General features: G+C 65.0%; 5 protein-coding genes across 8 annotated transcripts; 3 read left to right on the top strand and 2 right to left on the bottom strand.

The window, feature by feature from the left end:
* Positions 1 to 71: 71 nt before the first annotated feature.
* On the bottom strand, positions 72 to 3,335 carry CHLRE_17g726800v5 (uncharacterized protein). The gene is made up of 7 exons (XM_001697112.2): positions 2,960 to 3,335; positions 2,706 to 2,813; positions 2,490 to 2,567; positions 2,239 to 2,336; positions 1,214 to 2,120; positions 803 to 970; positions 72 to 603 (listed from the first exon to the last, which is right to left on the bottom strand). Exons 1-7 carry the CDS (start codon positions 3,101 to 3,103, stop codon positions 508 to 510), a joined length of 1,599 nt encoding a protein of 532 aa, XP_001697164.2. The 5' UTR covers positions 3,104 to 3,335; the 3' UTR covers positions 72 to 507.
* A 120-nt stretch (positions 3,336 to 3,455) lies between these two features.
* Positions 3,456 to 6,709, top strand: CHLRE_17g726750v5 (uncharacterized protein). The gene is made up of 3 exons (XM_001697208.2): positions 3,456 to 3,801; positions 4,001 to 5,240; positions 5,661 to 6,709. Exons 1-3 carry the CDS (start codon positions 3,565 to 3,567, stop codon positions 5,690 to 5,692), a joined length of 1,509 nt encoding a protein of 502 aa, XP_001697260.1. The 5' UTR covers positions 3,456 to 3,564; the 3' UTR covers positions 5,693 to 6,709.
* Positions 6,710 to 6,723: 14 nt separating this feature from the next.
* CHLRE_17g726700v5 (uncharacterized protein) lies at positions 6,724 to 13,407 on the bottom strand. 2 transcript variants are annotated; one of them, XM_043072356.1, is made up of 15 exons: positions 13,131 to 13,407; positions 12,706 to 12,888; positions 12,395 to 12,576; positions 11,954 to 12,180; positions 11,520 to 11,683; positions 11,159 to 11,264; positions 10,802 to 10,998; positions 10,363 to 10,545; positions 9,696 to 9,944; positions 9,389 to 9,431; positions 9,008 to 9,163; positions 8,551 to 8,804; positions 8,199 to 8,387; positions 7,732 to 8,025; positions 6,724 to 7,290 (listed from the first exon to the last, which is right to left on the bottom strand). In XM_043072356.1, the coding sequence occupies exons 1-15, from the start codon at positions 13,260 to 13,262 to the stop codon at positions 7,183 to 7,185; spliced, it is 2,667 nt and encodes an 888-aa protein (XP_042914816.1). In that variant the 5' UTR covers positions 13,263 to 13,407; the 3' UTR covers positions 6,724 to 7,182. The 2 variants fall into 2 exon arrangements, with proteins under 2 accessions (XP_042914816.1, XP_042914815.1); XM_043072357.1 differs by having other exon boundaries at positions 8,551 to 8,801.
* A 108-nt stretch (positions 13,408 to 13,515) lies between these two features.
* On the top strand, positions 13,516 to 17,238 carry CHLRE_17g726650v5 (uncharacterized protein). The gene is made up of 5 exons (XM_001697207.2): positions 13,516 to 13,778; positions 14,400 to 14,560; positions 15,027 to 15,145; positions 15,569 to 15,717; positions 16,102 to 17,238. Exons 1-5 carry the CDS (start codon positions 13,630 to 13,632, stop codon positions 16,112 to 16,114), a joined length of 591 nt encoding a protein of 196 aa, XP_001697259.1. The 5' UTR covers positions 13,516 to 13,629; the 3' UTR covers positions 16,115 to 17,238.
* Positions 17,239 to 18,765: 1,527 nt separating this feature from the next.
* Positions 18,766 to 26,426, top strand: CHLRE_17g726600v5 (uncharacterized protein). Of its 3 annotated transcripts, XM_043072353.1 has the most exons (4): positions 18,766 to 19,768; positions 19,910 to 21,494; positions 21,978 to 25,328; positions 25,412 to 26,426. In XM_043072353.1, exons 1-4 carry the CDS (start codon positions 19,469 to 19,471, stop codon positions 25,459 to 25,461), a joined length of 5,286 nt encoding a protein of 1,761 aa, XP_042914813.1. In that variant the 5' UTR covers positions 18,766 to 19,468; the 3' UTR covers positions 25,462 to 26,426. The 3 variants fall into 3 exon arrangements, with proteins under 3 accessions (XP_042914813.1, XP_042914814.1, XP_042914812.1); XM_043072355.1 differs by lacking the exons at positions 21,978 to 25,328; positions 25,412 to 26,426 and having other exon boundaries at positions 18,766 to 19,782; positions 19,910 to 20,051; XM_043072354.1 differs by lacking the exons at positions 18,766 to 19,768; positions 19,910 to 21,494 and having other exon boundaries at positions 21,856 to 25,328.
* Positions 26,427 to 27,403: the final 977 nt, after the last annotated feature.

Here is a 27,403-nt window from a genome sequence, read left to right as displayed (position 1 = left end):
CGCGCTGCGGGACGCAGCTGCGCTGCAAGGTTGTTGGTCTGGTAGAGGCTTGGCCGCGCCCGAAAGCTTGAAACCATCATGGTTAGCGGCAAATGAAGTCCATGGCCGTCGTGACGAAGGCTTCAGCGGTCGCCTCCAGCAAAAGCGCTGGGCCCCGCTCGGCCCCCTGACAAACTGGGCCCCGGACCACGCCACGGCATGGTTCCCGCGCCACTGCAGCTGCGTGCCGAGCCCATCCGTCAGTCACACGCGCCCTCACGACAGCCCATACGCAGTACCAATCACTCCCTAGTCCTACTCACCATCCAAGCCGCTATCTAGTTAACCAGAAGTCATGCCTAGGAGGGGCAACGAAACGTCTGTACGTCTTATAAACCGCTCCATAGGGCGCCCTGCCACTCCATCGCCGTTTCCGCCTGCCTCTGTATGGGCCGAGTGGGCCGCGCGCTCATCGCTGTGGCCGCTGCTATCACCCGCCTAGATGATGACCTGTCAGCCCCGCGGCCTTCAGTCCCCGCCGACGGCATCGCCCGCACCATCCAAGTGCTCGTCCCCGCCGCCCAGCGCTGTGCTGCCGTCCACGCCGCGCATGCCCGACTCAATCTGCCAAGCAGAGATAGACCGGCACAAGTGGGTCAGTATCGGGCTTAATCACCACAGACCAGCAGGAGCACCCGTCCAGAGCACCCCCGGCGCACCCGCCCCGGCACTGCCCCCAAAACCTGCGCCCGCCACGCCACGCCACCACCCTGCCCCGCCGGTGCCCAACAACCACCCGCGAGACCCCTGGCCACCCCCGCACCTGCTTCAGCAGCCGGAACAGCTTAGCCGCCTCCCGGATGCGAGAGAAGTTGATGCAGAAGGCCTGCACCTCGTGCAGGAGGTCGTGGATGTTGATGACCTTGTTGCGGATCAGCGACTGCAGGAACACGCACACCAGTCGCACCAGCCGGTTCTGGACGTACTTGTCCTGCAGGTGTTGAAGTGTGAGGGCGGGGTGCCGCGGAGGGCGGGCAGGCGAGGCAGCAGTGAGAGGAGCGCACGGGGATGGCGATGTGGTTGTGGGAGTCGGGGCCTAAGCGCGGGCAGCCAGAGCGGCGTGGCGCCCCACGGTACGCTCGCTGCCCTCTGCTTAATAGAGCCAGCCCCTGCTGGTACTCCACCTCTCCTCAATCGCCGAACCGCACCCGCCGCGCGCCGCCACCGCGCGCACCTGCGTGCTCTCGCACGAGTTGATGCAGTTGGTGATGTACAGGTGCACGAACTCGGTGGGCACCGCGCCTGCCGCCGTGAGCCGGTTCACCACCTCCAGGCTGTGCAGGCTCATCTCCGACCCGCTGCGCGCCAGCACCGCGAGGAACTCGCCCGCCCGCTCCGGCCAGCGCATCAGCCGCAGCAGCGCCTCTGTCGCCACCACCGGCGCGTTCTCCACCAGGCTGGGCAGGTGCCGCGGCGTGAGCCCCACGCGCAGCACGGCGCGGGGGTCAGCGTCCAGCTCCGCAAGCAGGGCCGCCTGCTGCGCCGGCAGCAGCGGCCCGCGCAGGGCGGCGGCCAGCAGGTCGCGCGTCAGCGCCAGGCTGGCCGCGCCGCCGCCGCCGCCGCCGCCCGCGCCTGCCCCCGCTCCCGCCGCCCCTGCGCCTGCCGCTGTGCCTGTGCCGCCCGACCGTGCGGTCAAGCCCGAGTGGGCGCCATGGCCGTGGCCGTGGGCATGCCCGCCAAGGCCGGCGAGGGCGCCAGTTGCGCCGGCGCTGCTAGTGCTGGCGGCCGCGCTTTCCCCAAGGTCTGAATCCCACAGCAGCTCCCCGTGCAGGTCCGGGTTGAGCCACTTGAGCTCGGAAGGCAGCGGCGTCAGCACCGCCGGCACCGGCCGCTCCCATATCGACTCCACACCGCGCTGTCCCCCGCTCCTGCCGCTGCCACTGGCGCTGGCGCCGCCATCACCGCGGATGCCCAGCAACAGCTGCTGCGCCGCCGCCGCAGCGGGCAGCGGCGGGGCTACTGCCCCATCGCCGGCTGGGTGTGGCGCTGTGACGGCGCCACCTGTCCCAGCAGCTGAGCTACTTGGCCCCTGGGCGGCACCTGGCGCCTGGGGTGCTGTCGCGCTCCCCTGTCCTGGAAGCCTGTTAGCAAAGCATGCCGAGCAACCATAATCGAAAGCGCGTGGCTTGTGCAGTCTCTACGCCTTGAGCTCCAACTCCATGGCTTGCCACGAGCCCCACCAGCCTGCCGCGTGCCTACCTGGCTAGGACGCGCTGCTGTAACGCTGCGACGTCAACAGTGCGCAGGAGCCGGAAGTCGCAGCACCCGGCATACCGCTGCGGGCTGCTCGCCAACACCTGCGGGGGCGCACGGGTAGAAACGGCGTCACCGCAACTGGCCTTCTTGCCCCACCCCAAACTTGTGATTTAATCATTCCATTCCCCATGATCGGCTGCCCCTCTTGCTACCAGTAACAAACATCCGAAGCTGCCTTCCGCTTCCGGACGCACCTCCTCTGGTAGCGGGCCAAGCAGCAGCTGCAGGAGGAAGTTCCGCTCAACCGCCGAAGCGACAGCGCTGCCAGCAGCCTGCAAGCCACACCTCTCTCCCTCAGTGAAGAGCCATGCACGCATACGGTGCATGAGGCTGCGCGCGCTGCATCACCCGGGGCACTCTTCGCCCTGCTCCCGTGTGGCATCAGTCGACTGCAACCCCCCATTCCGCACCTTGGCCAGGCACGGCAGGAAAGGCGAGGCACTGTCCACACCCGAGTCGCAAAGAGACAGAAGGAACCAGGCGCTCAGGCGCTGGGGTATCCGCAGTACAGTTGGGTCCTGTCAAGAGCGAAGTGGCCAGGAGGGGTCGGACCTGAGTGGATTGGAGCGGCGTAGCAGCACGCACACGCCAGCCCAGGACTTCGTGTACGCGCGAACTTTCCCCTCCACCCAGAACAATTTCAGCCACATGGAGGAGTTCGCACCTCAAGCAGCAAAACAGTGGTGCAGCACGCGCTGAACCGGTCCGGAAATGCCTTCTCGAACTCGGTTTGCACCGCCTGAAAAGTCTTTCCCTCGCTCGAGAGCAGCAGAGAAAGTAATATCGGCGTCTCAGACGCTCTCAGCATGGTTTAAGGGGGCCAAGCGGGCACATTCGCCCCTAGCTCTCGCGACCACAGCGACTTGGGCACGGAATAATATGGCTGAGAGCCTTATGGTTAATGTGATGTTGCTTGTAAAATAACTTGCGAGTTTGATAAGCGTCAGGCGGCCCAGCGGCGCTGCCTGCAAGTCTCGTGCAACCCGGCGTGCAGTTTCCCTGGTTTTTACAGTTCTCTATGGTAAGCACCTCTCTAAAACTAACGAATTATGCGTTGTGGGCACGCGGGCTCGCTCTGCGTTAAATTTTCGTGAATGCATGAACGATTGCAGGCGCCTTTTCGGGTCAAAGGCGTTCCCGCACCACCCTGCTCGTTCCTTTAGAAGTACTTACTTCATCGCCCTAGGCGATTTCAAGGCTTGCTTATTACAGCGGCCGCCACTGTCAATCGTTGCCTGTTGCAAGACTTGCTAGCTCTTGTTGCCAAAAATGAAGCTCCAGACTTCTCAGGGCCAGGCCCTTCGCACATCTCGCCCCGCTGTGCGCGGTCTGCCGGCTCTCTCCCGGCGCCCGGTCCGTGTTTCGGCCATCGCTGCTCCGGAGAAGCAGTCTACTCCGGCCTCTCTGAATGGCACGTCCAACTGGCAGCCGACCTCGTGGCGGTCCAAGCCCGTGGTGCAGCAGCCGGAGTACCTCGATAAGCAGGAGGTGGTGAAGGCGTGCGAGGTGGGTGCATCTTCGGGACCGCGACCCTGCGCGGGCAAGCCGGTTTGGGTCACGGAGAAGAGTAGCCCGGATGAAAGGCTTGATAATTAACTTGTAGGATCCGCAAATCAGGCGGATTGACGGGCCTGACTGTTGTTGATTCTTGAGCTGGCCTGTGTTCGCGTGCTTGAAGCTGCCCCCGATACTTACCGCTTTGCAGGAGATCGCCCGCATGCCTCCTCTGATTTTCGCCGGCGAGTGCCGCACCCTGCAATCGCGCCTGGCGAAGGCATCGACCGGTGATGCCTTCGTGCTGTTCGGTGGTGACTGTGCTGAGGCCTTCAGCCAGTTCTCCGCCAACCGCATCCGCGACCTGTACCGCCTGCTGCTCCAGATGAGCATCGTGCTGGCTTTCGGTGGCGGTGTGCCTATCGTCAAGCTGGGCCGCATCGCCGGCCAGTTTGCCAAGCCCCGCTCCGCTTCCACGGAGACGATCGGCGGCGTCACGCTGCCCGCCTACCGCGGCGACATCATCAACGGCCCCGAGTTCACGGAGGAGGCCCGCCGCTGTGACCCCTGGCGCCTGGTGCGCGCCTACAACCAGTCCGCGGCGACGCTGAACCTGCTGCGCGGCTTCAGCTACGGCGGCTACGCCGGCCTGTCGCGCGTGTCTCAGTGGGAGCTTGAGTTCATGAAGAACACGCCCGAGGGCCACGCCTACATGGACATCGCCAAGCGCGTGGACGAGGCGATCCAGTTCATGATTGCTTGCGGCATGGACACCAACATGCCCTTCATGCGCGAGACTGAGTTCTACACCTGCCACGAGTGCCTGCTGCTGGACTACGAGGAGGCGCTGACCCGCCTGGACTCCACCACCGACAAGTGGTACGGCTGCTCCGCGCACTTCCTGTGGTGCGGCGAGCGCACGCGCCAGCTCGACCACGCGCACGTGGAGTTCCTCCGCGGCGTGAACAACCCCATCGGCGTCAAGGTGTCGGACAAGATGGACCCCAACGACATTGTGTCGCTCATCGCCTCGGTGAACCCCTCCAACACGCCCGGCCGCCTGAGCATCATCGTGCGCATGGGCGCCAAGGCCCTGCGTGCCAAGCTGCCCGCGCTGATCGAGGCGGTGCAGCGCTCCGGCCAGGTGGTGACCTGGGTGTGCGACCCCATGCACGGCAACACCGAGACCGTGTCGGGCTTCAAGACCCGCCGCTACGAGAACATCCGCAGCGAGATTGAGGCCTTCTTCGACGTGCACGAGAAGATGGGCACCGTGCCCGGCGGCGTGCACCTGGAGATGACGGGCGACAACGTGACGGAGTGCATTGGCGGCGGCGCCTCCATCAGCGAGGACGACCTGAACAGCCGCTACCACACCCACTGCGACCCCCGCCTGAACGCCGAGCAGTCGCTGGAGATTGCCTTCTACGTGGCGCAGCGCCTGCGGCAACGTGAGCGCAGCGGCAGCAGCGTGGGGAGGGGAGGGGAGGGGAGGGGAGCGGCGGGAGGGCATGGCGGGAACCAAAGACGCAGCGGGACGGGGTAGGGATGCATGGGCGGAGAGATGCGGGTTGTGATGGTGGTGGTGGGGGTTAGGGGAATAGAGCCGGGCTGGTGATGTACGTGTGGGGATGATTGGCATGGGCAGGCCGCAAGGTCTCTCCTGGGGAAGTGGGGCGAAATTGTGCTCTGAATGGGTGCAGACCAGACCCGGAAGCGATGTGTGCAAAGCTGAAGTTGCACATGCGTGACGCGAGAACGGGCTAGGGTAGGCCGCCCGCGTGCATAGCACGATATTAGTCGACAGGAAGTCGCATACCAACTCCAGCGCTGATCTTGTTTGTTTCTGCCGCATTCTGTGTGTCCCACAGGTCGCGAGAACCTGGCTGCTAAGACCGCCTAAACGGCGGGGTGTCGTGCAGCTAAGCAGGAGCAGCCGCGCGAGGAGGCGTGCAGCGGGCGTGACGGCGACATGATCGTCGGGTAGCCGCCGCTGCTGTTGCTGCTGCTGAGATGCCAGCCAGCCAGCCATGGAGCCCTCGCGCGGTTCGGGGCTAGCGACGGGTGCTTGCGGCTGTGACGGCAGGTGAGGCTGCCTCGTCACGGTGGCGTGGCGACGCCCAAAGCGTTGCGGAACTCGGACATGATGGGTTTTAGTTCGGTATGTATGTGTATGTTGGTGGTCCTAGTGGGTCTTGTTTAGCCCCCGATGTGCGCTGTCAGCGGGCGGGCAATAGAAGTTAGGCGCATGGGTGGATATGCGCGCGGGGCGCCCTCAGTAGGGGACTGGGTCACGGCACCGGCTGCGTGCGTGGCTTGGACATTGAGCATGTATGTTTTAGCGGTGTTAGTGCGTCAAGTGAGCGACGCATGCGTCCTTGAATGACGAGAAGAGCGCGTTACAGGAGCAGTGTCTGCTGGGGATATATGCTTGGGTGCCGACTGCGCGGCGCCGCCCGCACGAGGAATGCCGCTTCCCGTCCGTTGCGCGGAAGGCGGGCTACTTGGGGGGAGGAGCGGGCGTGGAGGAGCTGCATGTTTTATCAGGCTCTGCTGGCTCGCCCCAGTGAGCCCTGGAAAGGCGATGGTGCACTGTGGTAGCAAGCGTGCGGCGGCGGGCGGGGAAGCTCATGCCTCGTGGCCCTGCCCAAGGGCCCGGGAGTGTCGGGGCCTAAGCATCGGCGATGTCTAGGCTGACAATAAAGGGCTCCAGGCGGTAGTGAGCAGCTCGGCATGAGGCGGGAGCGGGGTCACGAACTGAGTAGTCTGCGAGTAGTAACAGGAGCTAATCAGGTGCAGCAGCCCACGTGGTGCGTGTATTAATGGAGGCGCCTCAGGCGTCGCCAAGAATGCGGTCTATGCAACAGGCCAAGAACATGAGCACGGGCACCTTGCCAGTTGTAAGAATGCTTGCTGCGACAGTTGGGCCGTTGGGGCCGTGCTTTAGTGTGTTGAATTCCTAACCGGACCAGCATATAAGCGGCAACGATGTGGCATACACCATGTCAGTTACAGCCTCCGCCTCGTCACGCCAGCAACACCATAATGTACAACTGCCGCCAGCTGGCACTGCTGAACTACACAACCGCACCCGCACCTTCAGAGCCATTTTCCAAGCCACTGCCCTCCAGCTCATGGATGTTATCACTCACACCCTCTTGCTCACAGTATGCATACAACGTCCAAGTCTCTTTTGATACATCACGTGCACTCCGGCACTCCCCGCTCAAGCGATCACTCCAGAGAGTGCCGGCGGTTGAGCCGCATGGCCACGTCAACAACCGCGTACGGCAGTTCGCTCCATCACAGCCTGGACCGCCCCTGCTTCAGCAGTTCAGCTGCACCCTACGGGAATTCGCCAAACTGCCTTAACCTTGTCCCATCGCACATCCATCACAGCCTGGACCGCCCCTGCTTCAGCAGCTCGTCGCGCAGCACGCGCCTCATCACCTTGCTGCTGGCATTGCGGGGCAGCAGCGGCACCACTGCCACTCGCGTCACCTGAAAGCACAGGGCCCAGTTGTCACTCGAGCTGTGGCGGGAAGTGGCTTGGCTTCGACGTAGCCAAGACACGTTTCGTGTGGAGATCAATGCAGTGTTGCGAAGGCCGGCAGCCAACCAGGAGGAGGGCGGTTTCCCTCTGAGGCGGAGATGGTCCCTCATAGCATGGGTGCGGTGCGCCTTTGTTGGTCAGCCTGTCCCTTCTAGTGACATCGCGTTCACGAGAGCGTGGAAGACGCGTAGGGCCGCAAAGATGCAGCATCACAACACACATGGAATGCGCAAGGCGAACGGGTAACAGGTACAACACGGGTAGGTGCCCCTAGCAAGACGCTGCCCATACAGTTCTACAGGGTGTCACACCTCGCAATTGCATGGGCATCCATGAGCGTGCACCTCCTAACCCCCGCGTCCCCCCCCGCCACACACACATACACACACCTTGAACAGCGGGTTGAGCTTGCTGCGCACCGCCTCCTGACACGCCCGGTGCAGCGCCGGCATGTCCGCCTGCTGGGGCCCGGTGCCGGCATTGCCGCTGCTGGTGCTACTGCCGCTGCTGCTGCCGCTGCTGCTGCCGCTGCTGCTGCTACTGCTGCTGCCGGCACTGCTAAGTACAAGGAACAGATACAGCTCCTCTGGACCCCCGTGCGGCGGCGCCACGCCGATGGCCGCCACCTCTGCCACGCCCTGCACGCCCTCCACCACCGCCCGCTCCAACTCCACCGAAGACACCTGCACAGCACAGCACATGGCGTCAGCCGCCGTGCGTCGCGCCACGCGCGCATGAAAACGCACTGCCTTGACGACTGTGGTGGCAGACGGCGCCAAGCCACTTTCCCGCAAGCACGCAGAGCACGGCCTCACGGCACTCACCAACCTGACTCAACACAAGTTCAACAGCATACCTTTATCCCCCCCAGATTCATTGTGTCATCACATCGCCCTAGCGCCGCATAGCACCATCCTGGCGGCCCGCCGCTTCCGCCACTGCCGCTGCAGGCCCCCGCCGCCGCCGGCAGCGCCGCCATTTCGTCGCCGTGGCGGCGCAGCGGCAGACCTGTACTGCCGTACAGTGGCATGCCCTCGTAGTACACCTGCAGTACAGCGGCAGTGCACACAACTGCGCCGTCAGGCATGAGCTATCCATCCCGACTACAGGAATCCCCAACACAGGTACGAAGCGAATACCGTAGTCGTAAGCATAAGCACGAGAGTTTCCGACTTACGGATCATACACCATTGAAAGAAGCACCGCACCTTGTGGTGGTCCTTGTTCAACAGGCGCTGCGACACGCCCAGCATGGGCATTGCCAGCGCCACCTCGCCTGCCAGCAGCACACCACCACCACCGCCACCACCACCTGCAACTGCCGCCACCATGCCGCCGGCCGCTGCCACACCAATGGGTGGAGCGGCGGAGCTGGAGGCAGCGGCGGCAGCGGCAGGCGTAGAGGTGGAGAGGAAGCGGTCACCAGCGGCGCTCCACCACGAGGGCCCGCCGTCACACACTGCTGTGGCGGGTGAGCGCAGAGTCAAAGTCAGCATCGAACACTTGGCATGGGTTAGCATGAATGACGCACAAGCGCGTCCACCCAGCGCGTCACGCAGAGTCATGATGCATCTCAGCGTGCCCTGCAGATAAAGCAAAATCTCTGAAGGCCCGAAAGTACCGAGAACCACGCGGGTGCCAGCTGCCCCCTACGGCGCAGCGCACCGGACGCTCCGTCGCCGAGGGCGTCCTCGCCCGCGGCGGCCGACTCGGCTGACGTCAGCAGCACCAGCCGCGTGCCCAGCGTGGGCGTGGAAAAGGTGGCTGGCGCGCAGGGGTGTAGCAGGGTGCTGCTGATGTAACCGCCGCCAATCTCCGTGCCTGCAGCGACGGCGCCAGCGGCAGCGACAGCAGAAGCACCGGACGCGACACGTTCAGAGCCCAAGGGCGTGCACAGTGCGCCGCCCCAGGCACCTGCGTACTGCCGGGATTCACAGCAGCTCCCAGGTGCTCCTTATTTCCCGACTTTCTGTCCTGTAGCCCTCTCCTCTCAACCGGCTAATTGTCCCACAGCCCTCTCCTACACCCCGTGCCCAGTCAGCTCACCGCCACAGTACTCCACAACAGGCCGGTAGCCGCGGACTCGTGACTGCGGGGACAGGCACGGCGGCGCAGGCACATACCTAAATTCCACACACCTACAAACACCTTGCACACGCACACCGGCCAGGCCCCGCGCCCCCTGGCTCCCAATAAACGGGACTGCCAAGCGCTAACCTAACCTAAGCGGTACATGGCTGGCGCACACAAACACGCAGCGCAGCACCAGCATACACAACATAGGCACGCACGCACGCACACACACACACACACGCACACACACGCACACGCACACGCCGGCCCCCCCACGCACCATCAGCCAGTGGTAGTCCTCCGCCGCCGACGCCTCGCCAGTGCTGCCAAACACGCGGAGGGCCGACAGGTCAGGCAGAGCCGCCGCCGCCGCCGCTGTGCCGGCGCCTGGCGCGGCCTCCGACCCCGACTTCGGGGGGTCAAAGGCGCCGCCGTGGCGCCAAGCCCGCACGATGGACGGCACCAGCCCCAGTACCTCCACGCGCGCCGCCGACACGAATTCCAGGAAGTCCCGACCCAGCGGCGCCCCCTACAAGAACAGGGTTGAGAGGGGAGGGAATGACAGTCCATGAAAGACGGGAGTGAATAAGGCACGCAGCTCGTTGCAGGCGGTTGAACGGGCTGTTTAAATAGTATCGAGCAGGACTGAGCTATCCGCTGCTGCAGCCGCAGCCTTGCAAGGCCCCGCCGCCCATCCTCTCCGCAACAAATACGCTACGAGACCAGCCGCAGGCGCAACGCCCTCACAACCTCATGCGGGCCATAATCACGTGTCCAGTGCGACAGGTTACGCGTTCATGTCCACCTGCTCTCAACCCCGCCACACCCTGCCCACCGCCTTCCTGAAGCCCCGCCGCCCCCGAGTTGCTCCCACCTGCTCCCAGCTACCCTCCACTGCTCCCTAGCTGCCCTCCGCTGCTCCCTAGCTTCGTGCTAGCTATGCTCACCCCGTACAGCGCCACTGTGCCGCCGTTGAGCAGCGCGGTATACAGCAGCCAGGGCCCCATCATCCAGCCCAGGCTGGTGGGCCAGCACACACGCGACCCGGGCCGCACATCCATGTGCGCCCAGCCGTCCAGCGCGCAGCGCAGCGGCGTCAGGTGCGTCCAGGGGATGGCCTTGGGCTCGCCCTGATGGGGTTGCGGAAGAAAAGAGGTTTTTGACACTTCACTGTTAATTTTCATTCTGGAACGCCGCCCGAAAGGTGGGCTCAAGAGGCCTTGAGCGAGTGTATGTGTGTAGAGATTGGAAAGTCCGGTAGTGACAGCACGGGGTGACAGGCGGCAGCAGGCTTGGCTCTTGGCGTGGGGCGCGCGAGAAGGACCGTGCCTGCGTGTACCGCAACTAATGCCGCAGGCGCAACCTGCCCCCTGTCCCCGTCCTTACCGTGGTGCCGGATGAGAACAGGATGTTGGTCACCTCGTACACGTCAGCAATGTGCGGCCGCAGCGCCACTGCCTCCGCCTCCGCCGCCTTTGCCTCCGGCGGCCCGCCCCCCGCCTGCGGCCACGGCGCAGCAGCGCCGAGGAAGGCGCGCCAGGACAAGTCCCCAGAGCGCAGCGGCGGCGCGGAGGGCGAGGGCGCTGCGTGCGGCGGGTGGCAGGCAAGCAGGAAGCAACAGCTTTAGGTGCACCCGCAAATTGCACCGTTTAGCGGAACAAGGTCTGCTAGGCCTGCTGGAAAGCCCAAGAACCAGTCGACACAAAACCTAGGCAACGGTACCGTTGGCATCAACAGGCGCACCTGCTGTCCCGCCCGCCGCCGGCAGTACCACGCACACGGCGCGGCTGCCGCTGCGCACCACCTTGTCGTACAGCGGCAGTGCCTTGCCGCCGCGCAGCACCACGTCCTGAGGGACAAGCCCAGAGGTAGCAGGAGCAGCAGCATAGCACGCATTCATTGGCATGGTAATGGGCGGATTCGACCGGTACAGGATATCGCGAGGCCTCCCTCGTTGCCATAGCCAAAAGGTGCGCCGCCCCCCCCATCGTGCCATGCAACAACAACAGCCGTGCACATATACATACAGCGCAAGCCCGGGGCTCCGGGAGCACTGTACTTTCTGTCCGTTCTCAAGCGACCGACCGCCCAACATAACGCGCACCTGCGTGAACACGCCCACTGCCCCCGCTATGTCCAGCCGCGTGCGCAGCTCCTCCGAGGAAAAGGAGTCGGCCACCGACACCACCACGCAGCCCGTCACCACCGCCGCCAGATACAGCGCCACCGAGTCGGGCGAGAGCGGCAGGTACAGAGCCAGGGCGTCACCTGCGGCACAGGGTTGTGGGCGGCGGCGCTTGAGCGGCGGAATTGTGGCAGCTTCTGAGTGGCAGCTCTTGGGCGACGGTGTTCCCATGGAGGTAAGGCACTGGGACGCGGTGGAATGCCAGCGGCGTGTAACGGGGGGATGAGGAGGCGACAGCAGGCGGCACGGACGGCGTGGCGCGGCAGCACGGGCGTGTGGGCATCGGTCTGCGACTGTTCCGGCGAGCGGAAGAGACGCTAATGATTACTGCCCATACCACCTGGCGAGCGCACCTGGCTTGAAGTGGCGCCTCAGGCTGGCCGCCACCTGCGCCACCCGCTGCCGCAGCTGCGCCCGACTGAAGGCCGTGATGCGCCCCGGTTCGCCGTCCGGCGCCCACAGCAGCGCTGGGCAGCCCGGCGGCGCAAGCTCCGAGTCCAGTGCGGCGGCGGCGATGTTGAGGCGCGCACCCGGCAGCCAGCGGCACTGGTCGGGGTCGGACGGGTGCCGCAGTAGCGCCCTGAACGGCGCATGATCAAAGAGCAGCAGCAAGGCGCAACAACAAAGCACTCAGCAGTTGATGCCCTGCTTTTGAGGTGGGCTTGAAGTGGGCTTGAGGGGTTTCCATACAAGTCATAAAAGCTCGCCACATTCAGTGAGACTCTGCGGCCACTGCCTAAGGAGCCACACAGCGGCGCCCGCCCACCAACGCAATGCATGCACCGCATACTTGCCTGCTGGGCGGCGTGTGGAAGCGGATGCGCAGGTGCCGAAGCACCGCCGGCCAGAAGGCCTCCGGCGCCTCCCACGATGCCCGCTGCAGCAGCCGCCATTCGCGGACCAAGGCCTCCGGCGTGCGGCGGCAGCTGCTGCTGCCACTGCTGCCGCCCGTGACGTCTCTCCACCATGGCTCGTCCTGCAAGGCGTGCGTTACGCAGCTAGTTGTTACACCACCTGGCCAGCCGCAAGACCGGCGCCCCGTAACTGGCGGCCGCACAAACGCTCGCACCCTCACACACCCGCTGCACCCGACCGACACACGCACCCGTATGCTGTCCAGGAACAGCGCGATGTTGGTGCGGCGGGCGTCTGCGGGCTCAGGCAGCCACAGCGGCGGCCGGCCCAGTGCGGCGGCGGGCCAGGGTCGGAACACGACGTCCGCCAGCGCCAGGTGCGCCGCAAAATCGTGTGAGGGCAGCAGCACGCGGCGGGCGAGGTGCGACCATATCTGTGCGTGTATGTGTGTGTATGTGTGTATGTGTGTGGGAATGCTGTGCGTGTTTGGGTGTGAGGGGAGGGAAATGTTGGTGCGGAGGGGTGATGCAGTTTTTGTATCGCGGGGGGTGGCACTCCTGAGCACCTGACTCCTGGTGGAGGCGTGCAGAGCACAGGAATCGGCCGGCAGTCACGCATGCTCAATGATAAGATATGGGTTGTCTCGTTGGAGGCCCACGGGGCCGGGTGGCTCACCTCGGGCGCGTCCGCAGCGCACTCCCCTGTCAGCCCCCGCAGCACGAGCTGCACCTCCGCGACCTGCTGCGGAGACGCCACGCCGCTGCTCGCCAGCGCTGCCAGCACCGATTCATGGTATCGGCAGTCCATTGGTCACCGCGTCCAGCGTCGCGCGTTCGGGAGTGCCACGAAAAAACGCCTGTGCTGACGCGGTGTCGACAGCGTGTGCAGGCTCGCACGAGTGGGTGTCAGATAATAGATACAGAACTGTAACGTCGGATGTTTCGTGTAAAACAATTAAATAAACTGTGCATACTGTATTGTGAAGCAGGGAATGAAAGCGCGCGGCGATGGAACCAAAGCCAATGGAAACTCATCAAATGGCTTCGTGCTCCATGTTAATGTAGTTACAGCACAATTCCACTGCACACGCTTACTCAAACCAGAGAATCAGGCACCCTCGCGCTCTCGCGCTTCTTACAAAACCCTTACACGGTCGCGGCCGGCCGACTTCGCTATGGCAGGCTCACGACGACGTCTTAAGCGGAATGCGCCTAAAGTTAAAGTCGCACTTGTGAAGAAGAAGAGAGATGAGAAGACGACGTTGCCGAAGGAAATTTCGTTCGGGTCTGGAATGCCTGAGCTGCAGAAGCGTCTAAAACAAAGGTAATTGATGGACAGATACGATTCGATTCTTGCATTCGGCCAACAGGGCACAGTAAGGACGCATTCTCGGCGGCGGCGAAGGGCTGTGCGTTGATTTCCTCTGGCAGCATTGAAGCTGTCGCGCGCTGATGTGATGCGTTATAGTGAGCATTGTTGGCGTCGCCGGGAAGAGCTGGCCTTATTGGTCAGGCGACAGCCCTCCACCAGCAACACCCGTCCTGGCGTCCGTGACGCCGCCCGGGCCGTAGACCTCGTGGCTCGGTGGCTGTGGCTCGGACAGGACTTGGCTGGGGACTTGGGGGGAGGCCACGTTAGGAGCAACGGGTCTCCATCTCCCACGGCGTGCCGCCGTGAAAGCCCACGCTCTGCTGTGGCACCCACGCACAATGGCACGCCAATGACACATGCCTACTTGCAGCGCGCACGAATCGACGTCTAAAGCATGTTCGCGCAGGCACGTCCTTCTACCACCCGACACGAACCCTAGCTCGCGCTCATACCGCTCGTACTGCACCCGTCCACCCAACCACCCACGCCACCCACGCCACTCACCCCAACCCCGATCCCAACCCCAATCCCTACTGCACCCGCCACCATCTCTATGCCTCCCCCCGCTTTCAGCGTGGACTGGGACGAGAAGGACACACTGGATGAGAACTACGCGCGCAACTCGCTGGTGGCCGACCCCAACCTGCTGCTGGGCCGCAAGGCCAAGCAGACGCCGCTGGTGGACCCCGAGCAGCGGCGGGCGGCGGGCGAGGAGACCTACTCGGACGACGATGGTGGGAGGGGCGCGGGGTGGGAGGCGTGAAGTAGGCGGAGAGAGGGAGGGAGGAAGAGGAGGAAGGGGGTAGGGGAGGGCGCAGGGTGAGGAGGAAGGGGCAGAGGAGGGACCGGCGGGCAGGCGAGGTTGCCGTGCCAGGATTGGCATGTAGGGGCTGCAAGCACCCACATGTGAGCAGGCATCTAGAGTGTGTGTATCTGTTGACGGGGTCCGGTATGAGGATAGCGGGACTGCCATACGCGGCCGAGCCAGGTGGCAACGCTGGTCCACAGGGAGACCTGTGAAAGAACGGTTTGGGGTAAGCGGTGCCTACCGTAGTGGGCATGACTGCCCTGAGGCCGCCGTGCGCTTGCACTGCCCTGCCGGAGGCAGGGCTGGCGACGCTCTTTCCACAACTGGAGCTCTGCTTCTCTCATGTGTCTTCCGCCGCCCTTGTGCACGCGCGCTGCCGCCATGAACCGCAGAGCAACGAGCGGCACTGAAGCAGCCGCGGAAGAGCGGCAAGGCGCCCCCGCCGCGGATAACCAGCACACAGCGGGAGGTCATCAAGGCGCTGATGGACAAGCACGGCGATGACACCAAGGTTGGGGCTGGGGCTTGTGGGAGGGGGGCTGTACGTGAGTCCGTGCGGCTCGGCAGGGGCAGCCGGTGTGTTCAGGGTTCACTGGTGGTGTGTGTGTGTGGGGGGGGGGGGAGTCAGGGTTCACACGCATGCCAGTGGTGCAAGCGCCAATTTGCTACCTACGCACTCGCACGCGTCGTGGGCGGGGCTTGTACCGTACGGATCCATTAGTCACGGCACTCAAGAGCCTGCTGGTTTACAAATTGGCGCGGGTTGCGGTACTGCTGGCTGTACTGCATATGAGCCGCCAGCTGCCCCCCAGCACCCGACCTACGGGGTACCAAAACGCCATGCTGCTCCTATCCCTGTCGCTTCGGACAAGCTCATCCCAGCAACCCCCTCATGAGTAACCCAGTCTCATTCTGTTCTCACTCCTGCCGCCAGGCCATGATGCTTGACACCAAGCTGAACAAGATGCAGCACAGCCAGGGGGAGCTGAAGCGGCTCATAGAGGCGTTCCACTTCTGGGGGCCCAACTCCAAACACGACTTCTGGAGCGAGAAGAAGCCGCCAAAGAAGCTCCTCAACTGCCGGTGCGTGGGGTGGGTTGGGCCAAACGTGGGTGCGGGCGGTGCGCTGGCGCGCGGTGCGCCATGTGTGGCCCAGCATGGTGTGCTGCGACGTGGCGGTCGTCGTGTACCGGTGCTGTGAGAGGTGTGCTCTGTAGATGGGATGGGGGCTCGGACTTGGGCATCTTTGATAATGTGTGCTTTCGCGCTGCGTATCTGTAAAACCCGGGGAAGCCCGGAAACACGTGGGTAAGGCTGCGGTCTCTGCTACGTATGGGATCGCCTGGCGGGCACATGGGTACAGGTGCGCGGTGGTGTGTCGAGCCTGAGGGCGCACGCCATGCACTTGATTGGCCTACGTCACGTCTTACTCACACCTGCACGTGTGCACCTACCCTGTTCAAACAGGATCCTGGCGTAGGCGGACTTGGCTCCTTGCGCGCGCATGGAGTAACACTGCTTGGGTTGGACTGCTGCGCGTGCCCGCCTGGATGTGTGCTGCCTTCGTGGATTGGATGGTTGCAACGGCACCCCGTCCACCGCGCGCCTGCTGTGGCAGCACGCGGCTTCAGCTGCATGCCGTAGGGGCCGATAGACATGGCATAGTCACGGCTGGCTGTGGGCACAGCGGGGCGGTATATGTGTGGTCATGGCTGATGCATGCATGCCATTTGCGGTTGATAGCCGCATCAGTTGCAGAATGAGCTGTGCGCGTGGCATCTGAGTAGGCTTGCGCTCTGATGTCAATGTCCAACCCAAGGGTGGCTGCGCGAGCTGCTGTGCTGGTGTGCACATGGACATGCCAAAGCAGCGCACGGGTGATTGGGCTGGCCATCGTAGTTTGTCATGGACGAGGCAAGGAATTGCAGCTGCTCGAGTTGGATGATCGGGCGCTGGCTCGGCAAAGCAATACCGGTACGCAGCTGCAGTATCATGCAACAGCTTGCGCCGGAACACACTTTTACAATTAGTTACTGGCAAGGGCTGCTGTATGGCGCGGATCGAAGTCATTTTGTGTACCGTACACGCCGGGTCGCCGGCGAAGATGGCGTGAGTAGGAGTTTAGTGGATACCAGCACGGCAGCACGGACTATTTATTATCGACCGGTGAAGTGGTGCGCCTGGTGCTGTTGCGCTAGATGATTACGGTTCGGTTGGGGTGGGGAAGGGTAAACTGATTGTACCGGTTAGAAGAACACAGGGTGAGCGAGTACCGCCGTAGACCAGGAGGACGACTCATGCTGTGGTTTGGTGTGCTGAGGAGCTCCACAGACCTCGTGCGTTGCACCTCTATCTTCCGACCGACACAGGTCGTGCGCGCAACCAACGCTTATATAGCTGATTAGCTGCTTGAGAGTGAAGCCAGTACGACACTGCGTTCTCTGGTCATCAGGTCCAAGGGGCGGGCGGTTCAAGGCTGGCTTTCTCTGCTTGGCATGGTTCGTCTTAGTTAGCATTCGCAAATATTAATGGTGTTGGGAACACGGATCGTGGCGCCCAGGGGGCCGTGGTTTGGCCTGGCACTACCTGCAAATGGTACTGGATCCTTCCTGCTGTTTCCTACCTCTGGCGTTCAGGCGTTGTACGCGAGCAACAGCCTCGGTAATGGCAAGAATGCGCGACACACAACATGATAAATAGGGAAAACAAGCGCCCAAGCCCACGGCCCAAGCCAATGCGCCAAGCAAGTGACTGGTTTGCGCCCTTTTTGGCGTTTGCCCTTTGCTTGATTGCTTTATGAAAATGCAAGCCCCAGTGCCAGCGAGCTAGCATTGATACATTACTCCTGGCGCCCAGCCTGGCCGTACGGCACGGTCACACGAGCGAGTCGGGTACATACGGCCGGGGCCGGAGCCCAGGGGTGCCCCAAAGGGTGCCCCTGCCGGAGCCGGTCGGCAGGCGTGCGGCCTGGGCTAGCCCATTGCAGCAGCAGTGTCCGTGAGCGTGTGCATCCAGGTGCAGTTCGGGAGTATGAATGCGACATTACAAGAAGGGACAGTCCGACCAAGCAAGGGTGCCCAGCACCCAGGTCAGGAGGGAACCATCTCCGGCCCAAAGTAAGGGAAACCGCCCTCCCCCCAGCTGGCAGCCGACCTTCACCAAACCGTGCATTAATTCTGCGCAAAATGCGTGCCTCAGCTGCTACACCGGCATAAGCCAAATGAAGCCAAGCCGAAGCCCGCCAGAGCCCCACAACCGTGCAGCAAACCATGTCGGCGCACGAAGCGCGGTCTACAGTACCAGACGCAAAACCAGGGTACACCGGGCATACAGTCCGTGAGTCCGGTGACGCCCAATCAAACGCTGGCCCTGCAGCACAGAACTTGCAAATGCGCAAGCACTGAACACGAAGCGATCGTAAACCGTATCCCCGGCACCCGACGCCCACACCCCAGAGGCAGGTAGGGTCAAGGCGAGGGAGGCGGGGTGTCCACATCGGGCGGGGTAGCACAGGAACATGCAGTCCCGGCACCCCGCGCAAGGAACGGATGCTGAGAGGGCACCGTGTTCATTCGGAGACGAAGGCCAAGACTAACAAAAGATTGCAGCCCCCGGAGATAACCAGTTCACTAATACGCAGCGCCTGGGACGACGTCAAAACCCGACCCAAAACTCAGCCCCTGGCCACTCATCTTCGCGGAAGTTTATTTTGCGCCGATGGGGAGGGGGGGGGCATTGGGGGGAGGGGCACTCCCTCCCCCCGCACGGGATGCAAGCATCGCACGGGAGTGTAGGCACCAGCATATAAGCACGGGCGGTGTTCCTACGCCAAAGGGAGGGGCCACGGGGGTTTCGGGGGGCGCTCCCCCCCCCTCCATACAGGAGGGCGCTCGCGCGCAAACGGACGGCGAAGTGGTCAGGCGCGCGCGTCAGTCAGGCACGTTCGGGGCGAATAGGCCGCGGCCAGCGTACACCAGCAACATGGAGAGCTTCCAAATATATTATGACGATTGCCAAACCGCAAAGGTTGAGCGATTAAGGATATCTGAAATTGTAAGTCAATCAGTCAGCAGGGAGCACTGTGCGCACATAATTAGTTCTACAAATAGATCCTTATTCAATACATCCGAAGATCTCAGCGATTCACAGTAAGTCGCGTCCGCGGGCAAGCTTGCTAGTGGTGCATTTGGCTCGCTCGCTGCGCTTCAGGGGAACCGTGCGCGCGTATAGAATACAGATCATCCTGATCTATCCATTATATACGATGCATCACGCATAGGCGCCTTGGAGAGGTTGCACAATAGGGGGCGAACCGGTCCCGCGCTTTGCATCCCTTCGGCCGATCTTGGCGCTTGCAAAAAAGTAAAGGTGCTGGGCGAGCTGGCTATTCTGCAACATAAGAGTCAACGCGTTTCGTTCACCCACCCCACAAAGTGCATCTGCTTTGACCAGCGTTTTCTCACAGCAAACGCTATCAAAATTTAATGGCGCGCAGCTGGGTTGCGTGTCAGGGCGCAAAGAGTCTGTTACACTTAGTTCCAGCCTTGAAGGCGGGCTGGGGCGCACGCCAGACCCCAAAAACACGCCAGGAGGCACACTTTGGAACAGCATGTGTAGATGAGTGGCGAACCTCGGTCAGCTAAACATGGAACAAGATCAGCTAATGACCCAGCAATGCCGACTTAGCTTGCTGTAGACCTCAACCATAACGGGAATGGCTCCCGGTAGCCAGCCGGCCACGGCTGGCCCGTCTAACTCACGGACATTTAGGACTAGTCTCGCACCTATGACCGCCGGCCATCGCGCCAATGTTGGGGTTCTGACTCTGAATGCGATGGTCAAAGGTGTGCTCGCGACCCATTTCCAGAGCTACCCCAAAACGGCATTTCGCTTCTTCTCGGGCGTTATGCAAAGGCTGGCGCCTCTGCGCGCGAAGGCACAACTGGCGGAGCTCACTCCGGGCATCAGGGCGAAGCCGGCATCGAAGGTTCGCGATGCCACGACTCGGCTCGAGTACGCGGTCCTGATCCCTAAATCGGCGATTCCTGATCTAGTCACGCTGCTGGACGAGGACAGCAGCTTCACGGTCCCGGCGGGTACCTCCTACGGCCGGGACATCGGGCACCCGCACCCGGTGCGGTGGCGCGCGTGGGTGGACGGCAAACCGGCCGTGCCCGCGCCTACGCGCCTCCTGGTGTCCGTCAGCTCTCCGTGGCTTACTGAAGACGCTGTCCGCACCCTTTTGTGCGAGCTGTGGGGAACCGCCCCCCTGCAGGTGCAGCGCGCCGGCAGCTTGCGCCTGACAGCCGTCGGACTGTGCAAGGCTGGACTGTTCGCAGTGACGCTGCCGCACGGTGCCGCCTTCGAGCTGGGCCGGTACCAGGCTAACCTGGAAGCTGGTGGAGAAACGTACACCCTTGATGTGCGCCGCATGTCCCGTCGGCAGGGTGGCCAGCAGCCGGGCGGCCCATGCGCCGCTGCCGGTGGTGCCGCGGCCCCTGGCGGCGCGGCGCCGGGCGCCACCGGCGCCGCCGCTGCCGGCGGCGCGGCGTGGGGCCGCGGGGATGCCACCGGCGCCGCTGCTGCCAGCAGCGAGGCACAGGGCCGCGGTGGCACGACTGGCGGCTCTGCTGCCGCTGGCGCGGCGCAGGGTCACAGGGGCGCCGCCGGTGCTGCTGCTGCCGGTGACTCGGCGGCGCAGGGCCGCGGGGGCGCTGTCGGCGGCGCTGCAGCTGGCGGCTCGGCGGGGGACCGCGGGGGCACTCCTCGCGGCCATGCCGCCGCCGGCGGCGCGGCGCAGGGCCGCAGGGGCGCCGCCGGTGCTCCTGCTGCCGGCCGCGCGACGCCAGCCCCCGTGGACGCTGCTGGCACCTCCGCTACCGGCGGCACGGCGCGGGGCCGCATGGGTCCTGCGGGTGGCCACGCTGCCCGCGGCGCGCAGCAGGGCCGCAAGAGTGCTGCTGGCGCGTCCGCTGCCGATGGAGCGGCGCAGGGCCGCGCAGGCGCCGCCGGCGCCCCCGCCGCCGGCAGCACGCCGCAGGGCCGCAAGCGCCCTCTGCGCCCCACCATCGGCGTCCGGCTGCGACGCAGTGCGGGTGCTGCCGGTGCCTCCGGTACTGGCGGAGCGACGCGGCGCCGTGGCCAGCACCGACGCCCGGCCGCCGCGGCCCCGGCTGCGGCTACGGCCGCGCGTGCGGATGGCCCCAGCGCCGTCCAGGGCAGCGGTGCTGCGCCGTCCGGCACCCCTCGTGGCGGCGGCGGCCGCGGCGCTAGCTCCCGCCGCCAGCACAGCGGCAGTCGCAGCCACAGCCGCACTCGCCGCGACCGCAGCAACAGCCGGGGCCGCAGCATCACCAGCCGCGGCGCCAGCCGCAGCCGCGGCCGCAGCCGCAGCCGCAGCCCGGGCCGCAGCCACACGCACACCCGCAGCCACGCCCGCAGCCGCCGCAGCAGCAGCGCCTCGCGTGGCACGAATGGCGGGGCTTCTGGCAAGTTGGGTGGTAGCCACAGGGACGCCTCTGCGGGTAACTCTGGGGAGCGCGTGGACCACCGCACCCGCAGCGGTCGCGTCTTCCGCCGACGGGCCGGCCGCGTCCCAGCCGGTGACGGCAGCACCCTGACCGGGGATGGGCGTACCAGCAGCACTGCGCCGCGCCCGGGCGACGGTGCCGGCGACGGCGGGTGGAGCGTGGTGCCCAGCCGTCGCCGCCAGCGCAGTGCCTCGCCAGGGGCGGAGCCGGCCAAGCGTCAGGCTCTGCCAGAGCAAGCCCAGGTGCCTGAGGGACCGCCGCCGCGCCGCCGGGCGCCGCCGCCCACCCTGCTCCACAACCGGTACAGCGTCCTGGCGCCTGGTGGCGCTGGTGACGCCGACTCGGCCGATTCCTAAATGCCACGCCACAGCAGGCGTGGCGCCCAGGCCCTGCTCGCGCCCTTGCGTGTTGGTTCGCACAACGTGCGGGGGCTGCTGGGTGGCGGGAGTGACACGCCTGTCCGCCTGGCGGCCCTATTGCGGTGCTGGGCGCAGCAGCGCTTGGACATCGTGTGTCTGCAGGAGACACACACAACGGTCGACGTGATATCGGAGGCGCAGGTTAAACTGCGTCTCGCCTCACAGCAGCTCCGGCTGGGTGGCTGGCATGCATGGTGGGGCCCTGCCGACTCGTCACGTACCGGTGGCGTCGCCATCCTCATCCGTGCCTCCCTCATCTCCCGTGGCGTGGTGACCCCGGCAACGCCTCCCGCCCTCGACCCGGCCGCCGCCAGCCGCCTTCTCCTCCTCCCTCTCGCTTGGGGCGGCCACTCCCTAATGCTTGCCTCTGTCTACCTTCCCTCGGGCGACCCAGCGGCCCAGCGCCGCTTCATTGCCGACCACCTTGCGCCGGCGGCCACGCTGCCTGGCCTCAAGGTGTGGGCTGGTGACTACAACTTCGTATGCAACGCCGCCATTGACACCCTCCATCGCGGCGGCCGCCTCCTGGACCCCGGCACGACCTCCCTCTTCGCCTCCACCTGCGCCTCCCCTGTGGACTCCTTCCGCCACCTGCACCCTACCCGCCGGTCCTTCACCTTCATCAACCATATGGGTGCCTCTCGCATTGACCGCATCATGCTCTCTCCGGAGCTGCTGTCGTCGCTGCGTGCGTGCGCCCATGTGCCTGGCCGACCGTCCGATCATCGCCTGGTTGTGGCCACCCTTGCCCCAGTCGACGGTGCCGTCTCTCCTGGCCCTGGCTTGCGGCGGCTCAGTGATGCCTACCTCGCGTTCCCCGACCTGCGCCGCTCGCTGCTCGACTGGAACCGCGGCGCCTGTGCCGCCGCCCCCGAGGCGCCGGTGCCGCTGCTGCGGTGGTTTGTGGCCTACAAGCGCGACCTGGTGCGCACGGTTGGCCGCCTTAACCGCATCGCCCGTGGCCGCATCCTTGAGGAGACAGCGGAGGAGGCGGCGGCCCGTGCTGCTGAGGCGGCCGCCCTAGCGGTGGTAGAGGCTGGAGGCCCCGATGCTGCTCAGGCTGCTGCTGCGGCCGTCGCCGCGCGCTCCGCGGCTGCCGCAGCGGCGCAGCGCGCGGTCGCTCGGCACGCTCGTGCCGCCCGCCTCCAGTGGCTGCGCACCCGCGAGACGGCTTCGCCTGCGATCACGCGGCTTGTGCGGCCCCCTGGCGGCGCCGCGCGCATTGCGGCAATCCGGCGCCCGGACGGCAGTGTGTGTGACTCCCTTCCCGAAATCCCCACACATATTGTCGACTACTGGCGGCGCATCAGTGCTGCGGTGGCTACGGACCCGGACGCCTGTGACCGCGTACTTGCGGCCCTTGCAGCATTTGGGCGGCGCTGCACTGACGAGGACGCTGTGCGGCTTGGCGCCGACACAGTGAGTTCAGCTGAGGTGGAGGCTGCCCTGGCGGCGGCGCCGGCTGGCAGCACCCCGGGCCGCGACGGCATCCCGGCTGAGTTGTACCGGGAACTGGGGGGCCCCACGGCACGCGTGCTTGCGCGTGTGTTCACGGCCTCCCTCGCTGCTGGTGCTCCTCCACGCGGCTTCCTCGATGGCGTCATTACATGCTTCAGCAAGCCCGGGGACCCCCTGCAGCCTTCGTCGTATCGGCCCATTACGCTGCTCGGCACGGACTACCGCACGCTGGCCCGTGTCCTCGCCAGGCGGCTCATCCCCGTCTTCAGCAACGTCATCCACCCCGCCCAGACAGCCTTCCTGCCCGGGCGCCGCATCGCCGACAACGTCCTACTGCTGCAGCTCCTGCCGGAGCTCATGCGGGTGGCCGAAGGCGGTGGCCCTGGCGGCGGTGGCGGGGGCGGGGGCGCTGCGGGCAGCACCGCTGACGCTGACCGCGGCGTTGTGGCCTTCCTGGACTTCTACAAAGCCTACGACACCCTGGACCGCAACTTCCTGTACCGGTGCTTGGCAGTCATGGGCGTTGGCAGTGGCTTCCTGGCCTGGGTCAAGCTGCTGCTTACGGGCACGCGCTCTGCCGCCCTGGCTAACGGCTACCTGTCGGCCTTCGTCCTCATCATTGCGGGCGTACGGCAGGGGTGCCCGCTGGCGCCTCCTTTGTACTTGGCGCCGGCCCAGGCCCTCTTCGCCTACCTCGACCGCGCGGGCTTTGGTGTCTCCTGGGCGGATATCCGCCTCGTCGCTACTGCCTATGCGGACGACGCTGCGCCGTTCCTGCGTCGGATGGCCAACGTGCCTGGTTTCCTGGCAGCTATGGAGACCTTCCGCGCCGCCTCTGGGCAGCGCCTTAACCTCGACAAAGTGGAGCTTCTGCCCATCGGTGCACGGCGCCGCGCCACTCCTGCTCCCGCCCGCGCTGTCGCTGCTGGCTTGGCGGCTGGCGGCGCAGCGGCTGGTAACATGGCAGCTCACGGCGTGGCGGCGACCAGTGTGGCAGCTGCCGGCGGCATGGCTGCCGGCGGCGCGGCGGCTGGTGTCGCGGTGGCTGGCGGCGGCCCCGGCGCCAGCCACTCTGGTGGGGGCAGCTTGGCGGCCGGTGGTGCGGTGCCTTCTCGGGCGGGCGCGGTTTGGGCAGCTGCCGGTGTTGTGGTCACTGGTGGCGTGACGGCCGGCGGCTCCGCCGCGGGTGCTGGCGGTGCCGTAGCCGCGCCTGCCCCGCCCAACACAGTTGCTATGGCGCATGGCTTGCGCGTAGTCTCGCACTCGCGCACGCTGGGTGTGGTCTTCTACGACCTCCCACTTGGCACGGCTGCAGCCCAGGGGGCTCCTTCCCTCTCCCCTGCCATTGGCACCCTGGGGACGCTCTGCGGCCTCCCCCTAACTGCCTTTGGCCGTGGCTTCTGTGCCTCCTCCTACGCCGTCAGCCGTGTGCTCTACCATATGGAGTTTGCGGGTCTGCCGCCGCAGACGGTTTTGGCAGACTTCCTCAAAACGCTTGTGCGGTTTGTGGACCGCCGCATCATCGTTGCCACGCCGCAAGGTGCTGGCCGGGCCCGACTTCCCGGCCTCCCCTCCGACTGCGTCGCCCTGCCGCCACGCGATGGCGGCTTTGGACTGCTGCCGGTGGTGGAACACGTGCGCGCCCGGCACGCTGTGTTGGCTGTGCGCTGGCTGCAGCACATGCACGGCTCTGCGGCCGGCACCTACGTACCGCCGTGGACAGCCGCCGCCACCGCCCTGGTGCAGCAGCTACACACGGCCGCCCACCCCCTCTGCGTCCTGACGATGCAGCGGGCGGCCGGCGGTGTCGGACCCGCTGCCGATGGCTGTGCAATCTTCGGCCAGCCGGTGGCGGCAACCTGCCCGGCCCTCGTGCGCCTCCTGGGTGCCCTCAGCTACCTGCCTCCGGTCACCATCCTACGCCCGGCTGTGCTGGTGCCCGGGCCCTGGTGCTTTGCACTTCCGCTCTGGGGCAATCCTGTCTTGCCGTGTGCGGCGGGGCTTCAGGCGGGTGGCTTGGAACGTGACTTCCCGGCTCTCATGGCGCTACCGGGTCTGCTCACGCTCGGCACGGCAGTGCGGTGCTGGGAGGCGCTGGCCGCGGTGCGCCAGCTGGTGGCTTCCAAGCCGGCTGGTGCGCTGGGGCCGCGCCTCGCGCGTCGCTGCACTATGCAGTACAAGCGGTCCGTCCTGCGCCCCATCCTGCGCATTGCGGATATGGCGCGCGTGCCGCCGGAGCTGCAGTCCGGCCCGGATGCTGCTGCCCAATTCTCCGCGCTGCTGGCCCGTGTACCGGCGGCGTGGAGGGTGGCGGCGTCGGCCACATTACATGCGCCTGGCGGCGCGGCCTCCGCGCCTCCTGCCCCCCAGGTATGGCTGCTGCTTGCGCAGAGCCTGGGGTGGCGGCATGGCGCGGCTGACGTGCCCTTGCTGACCCTTACGGTGAAGCAGGCAACCCAGCTTCAACTTGCGCCTGCGTACGACGCACTCCGCGTGCGTCACTTGGCCTTCATCCAAGAGGCCTACAGCGGCGCCGCGCCGCCAGCGGAAGCGATTCATGCGCTGCGGGCGGCCCTGGCGCGGCTGTGGGCTTTGGTGTGGGAGCCGCGACACAAGGAACCGCTCTGGCGTCTGGCAGTCAATGGGTTCACGGGCTTTGGGATGCTTGCGGCGTGGGCCGCAGATGGACGCGTGGAGAAATGCCCGTGTGGGACTCAGATGACTGCTGGGGCTAGGGTTCATCACTTCTGGGACTGTGTGGTGGCGGAGGCTCTGCGTGATGTGATGCGGGAGCATGCGAATGTGGACATCACACGGAACCAGTTGTGGTTAGTACAGGCGCCACCAGGGCTATCGCAGGCGGTGTGGGACATCGTGTGCTTGGCTGCTGTGGCGGCCCTGGAATACGGCCGACAGCGCCTTTACGCTTGCCGTGATGCTGCAGACCGGACTGCGGAGGTTGCTGTTGTGCGAAGGATCGGTGTGGAGGTGATTGCGGACTTCTGGTCACGGCTAGCTGCGTTTGTGAGTCTGCGTCGGCCTCCGCGCCGCTGGGACCTTGTCCCGAACCAGCACCCATTCCTAGCGTCAGATGATGTTGGAGGGGTTATCTTGGTAGGGCCAACAGCGGACTCGCCACCGGCCTCACCCTAGCTTGTCAGCTTAGGGACTCGCAATAAGAGGTAGTCTTATGACGCCGACCCACGGCTTAGGTGAGCAGCGCTAGCGTTTGCGGTGAGCCGGGCCTGGGGTTCCTCCCCTCTCCGGAGGCGAGGAGCATGGGGGTCATTCGGGGATCTCTCCTCGGGTGAGCGTGCGTGTCTCGTACGTTTTTGGGGCCCTGGCTAGTCCACGGCTGTCGTCCCACATGTAACCTCTATCAGCTAACCTCGCCCGCCAACGCCCGCCCGTGGGCTTTGTACGCGGGTGGTCTTGCGCCACGATGCCGGAGTTGGGTGCCGGAGTCACATCACGGTCGCAAGATCGAAACCCATCAGGAACGGTTCGGCTCCGTTACCTGTGTAGGCACTGAACATACTTGTGCCGAACTTCCCAGAACGAGCGCCATCTCGGCCTTCCCAGGTCGCTGCTCTACGGGTGAGGACGCTGGTGCGGCGGGTTCTGATGGTTTCCCCGCGAGAGCTATCCTGCTTTCTAGAAGCCGGTCTGCGAGCCAGTTGGCGCTGATGCGCCGGGGCAGGAGGAGGCCCCTGATTAGGGAATGTGCGTCACCCAGCGCCGATCTGCGAGCCCGTGTTTCGAGGCGTTACCGTGGCCCAGTATGGCCGATGGTTGCAGACAACCCCCCTCCCCCACATACCTAACCTGCCTGTGTAGGCACGGAACATACTTGTGCCGAACTTCCCCGAAAGAGCGCCATCTCGGCCTTCCTAGGTCGCTGCTCTACGGGTGAGGACGCTGGTGCGGCGGGTTCTGATGGTTTCCCCGCGAGAGCTATCCTGCTTTCTAGAAGCCGGTCTGCGAGCCAGTTGGCGCTGATGCGCCGGGGCAGGAGGAGGCCCCTGATTAGGGAATGTGCGTCACCCAGCGCCGATCTGCGAGCCCGTGTGTCGAGGCGTTACCGTGGCCCAGTATGGCCGATGGTTGCAGACAACCCCCCTCCCCCACATACCTAACCAACCCGCCCGCCCGTGGGCTTTGTACGCGGGTGGTCTTGCGCCACGATGCCGGAGTTGGGTGTCGGAGTCACATCAAGGTCGCAGGATCGAAACCCATCAGGAACGGTTCGGCTCCGTTACCTGTGTAGGCACTGAACATACTTGTGCCGAACTTCCCCGAACGAGCGCCATCTCGGCCTTCCTAGGTCGCTGCTCTACGGGTGCGGACGCTGGTGCGGCGGGT

The sequence above is a fragment of the Chlamydomonas reinhardtii genome, chromosome 17 (assembly GCF_000002595.2).
Source record: "Chlamydomonas reinhardtii strain CC-503 cw92 mt+ chromosome 17, whole genome shotgun sequence".
Taxonomy (NCBI): domain Eukaryota; kingdom Viridiplantae; phylum Chlorophyta; class Chlorophyceae; order Chlamydomonadales; family Chlamydomonadaceae; genus Chlamydomonas; species Chlamydomonas reinhardtii.
The sequence above is the reverse complement of the archived record's forward strand: the minus strand, read 5'-3'. Positions and strand labels throughout refer to the sequence as shown.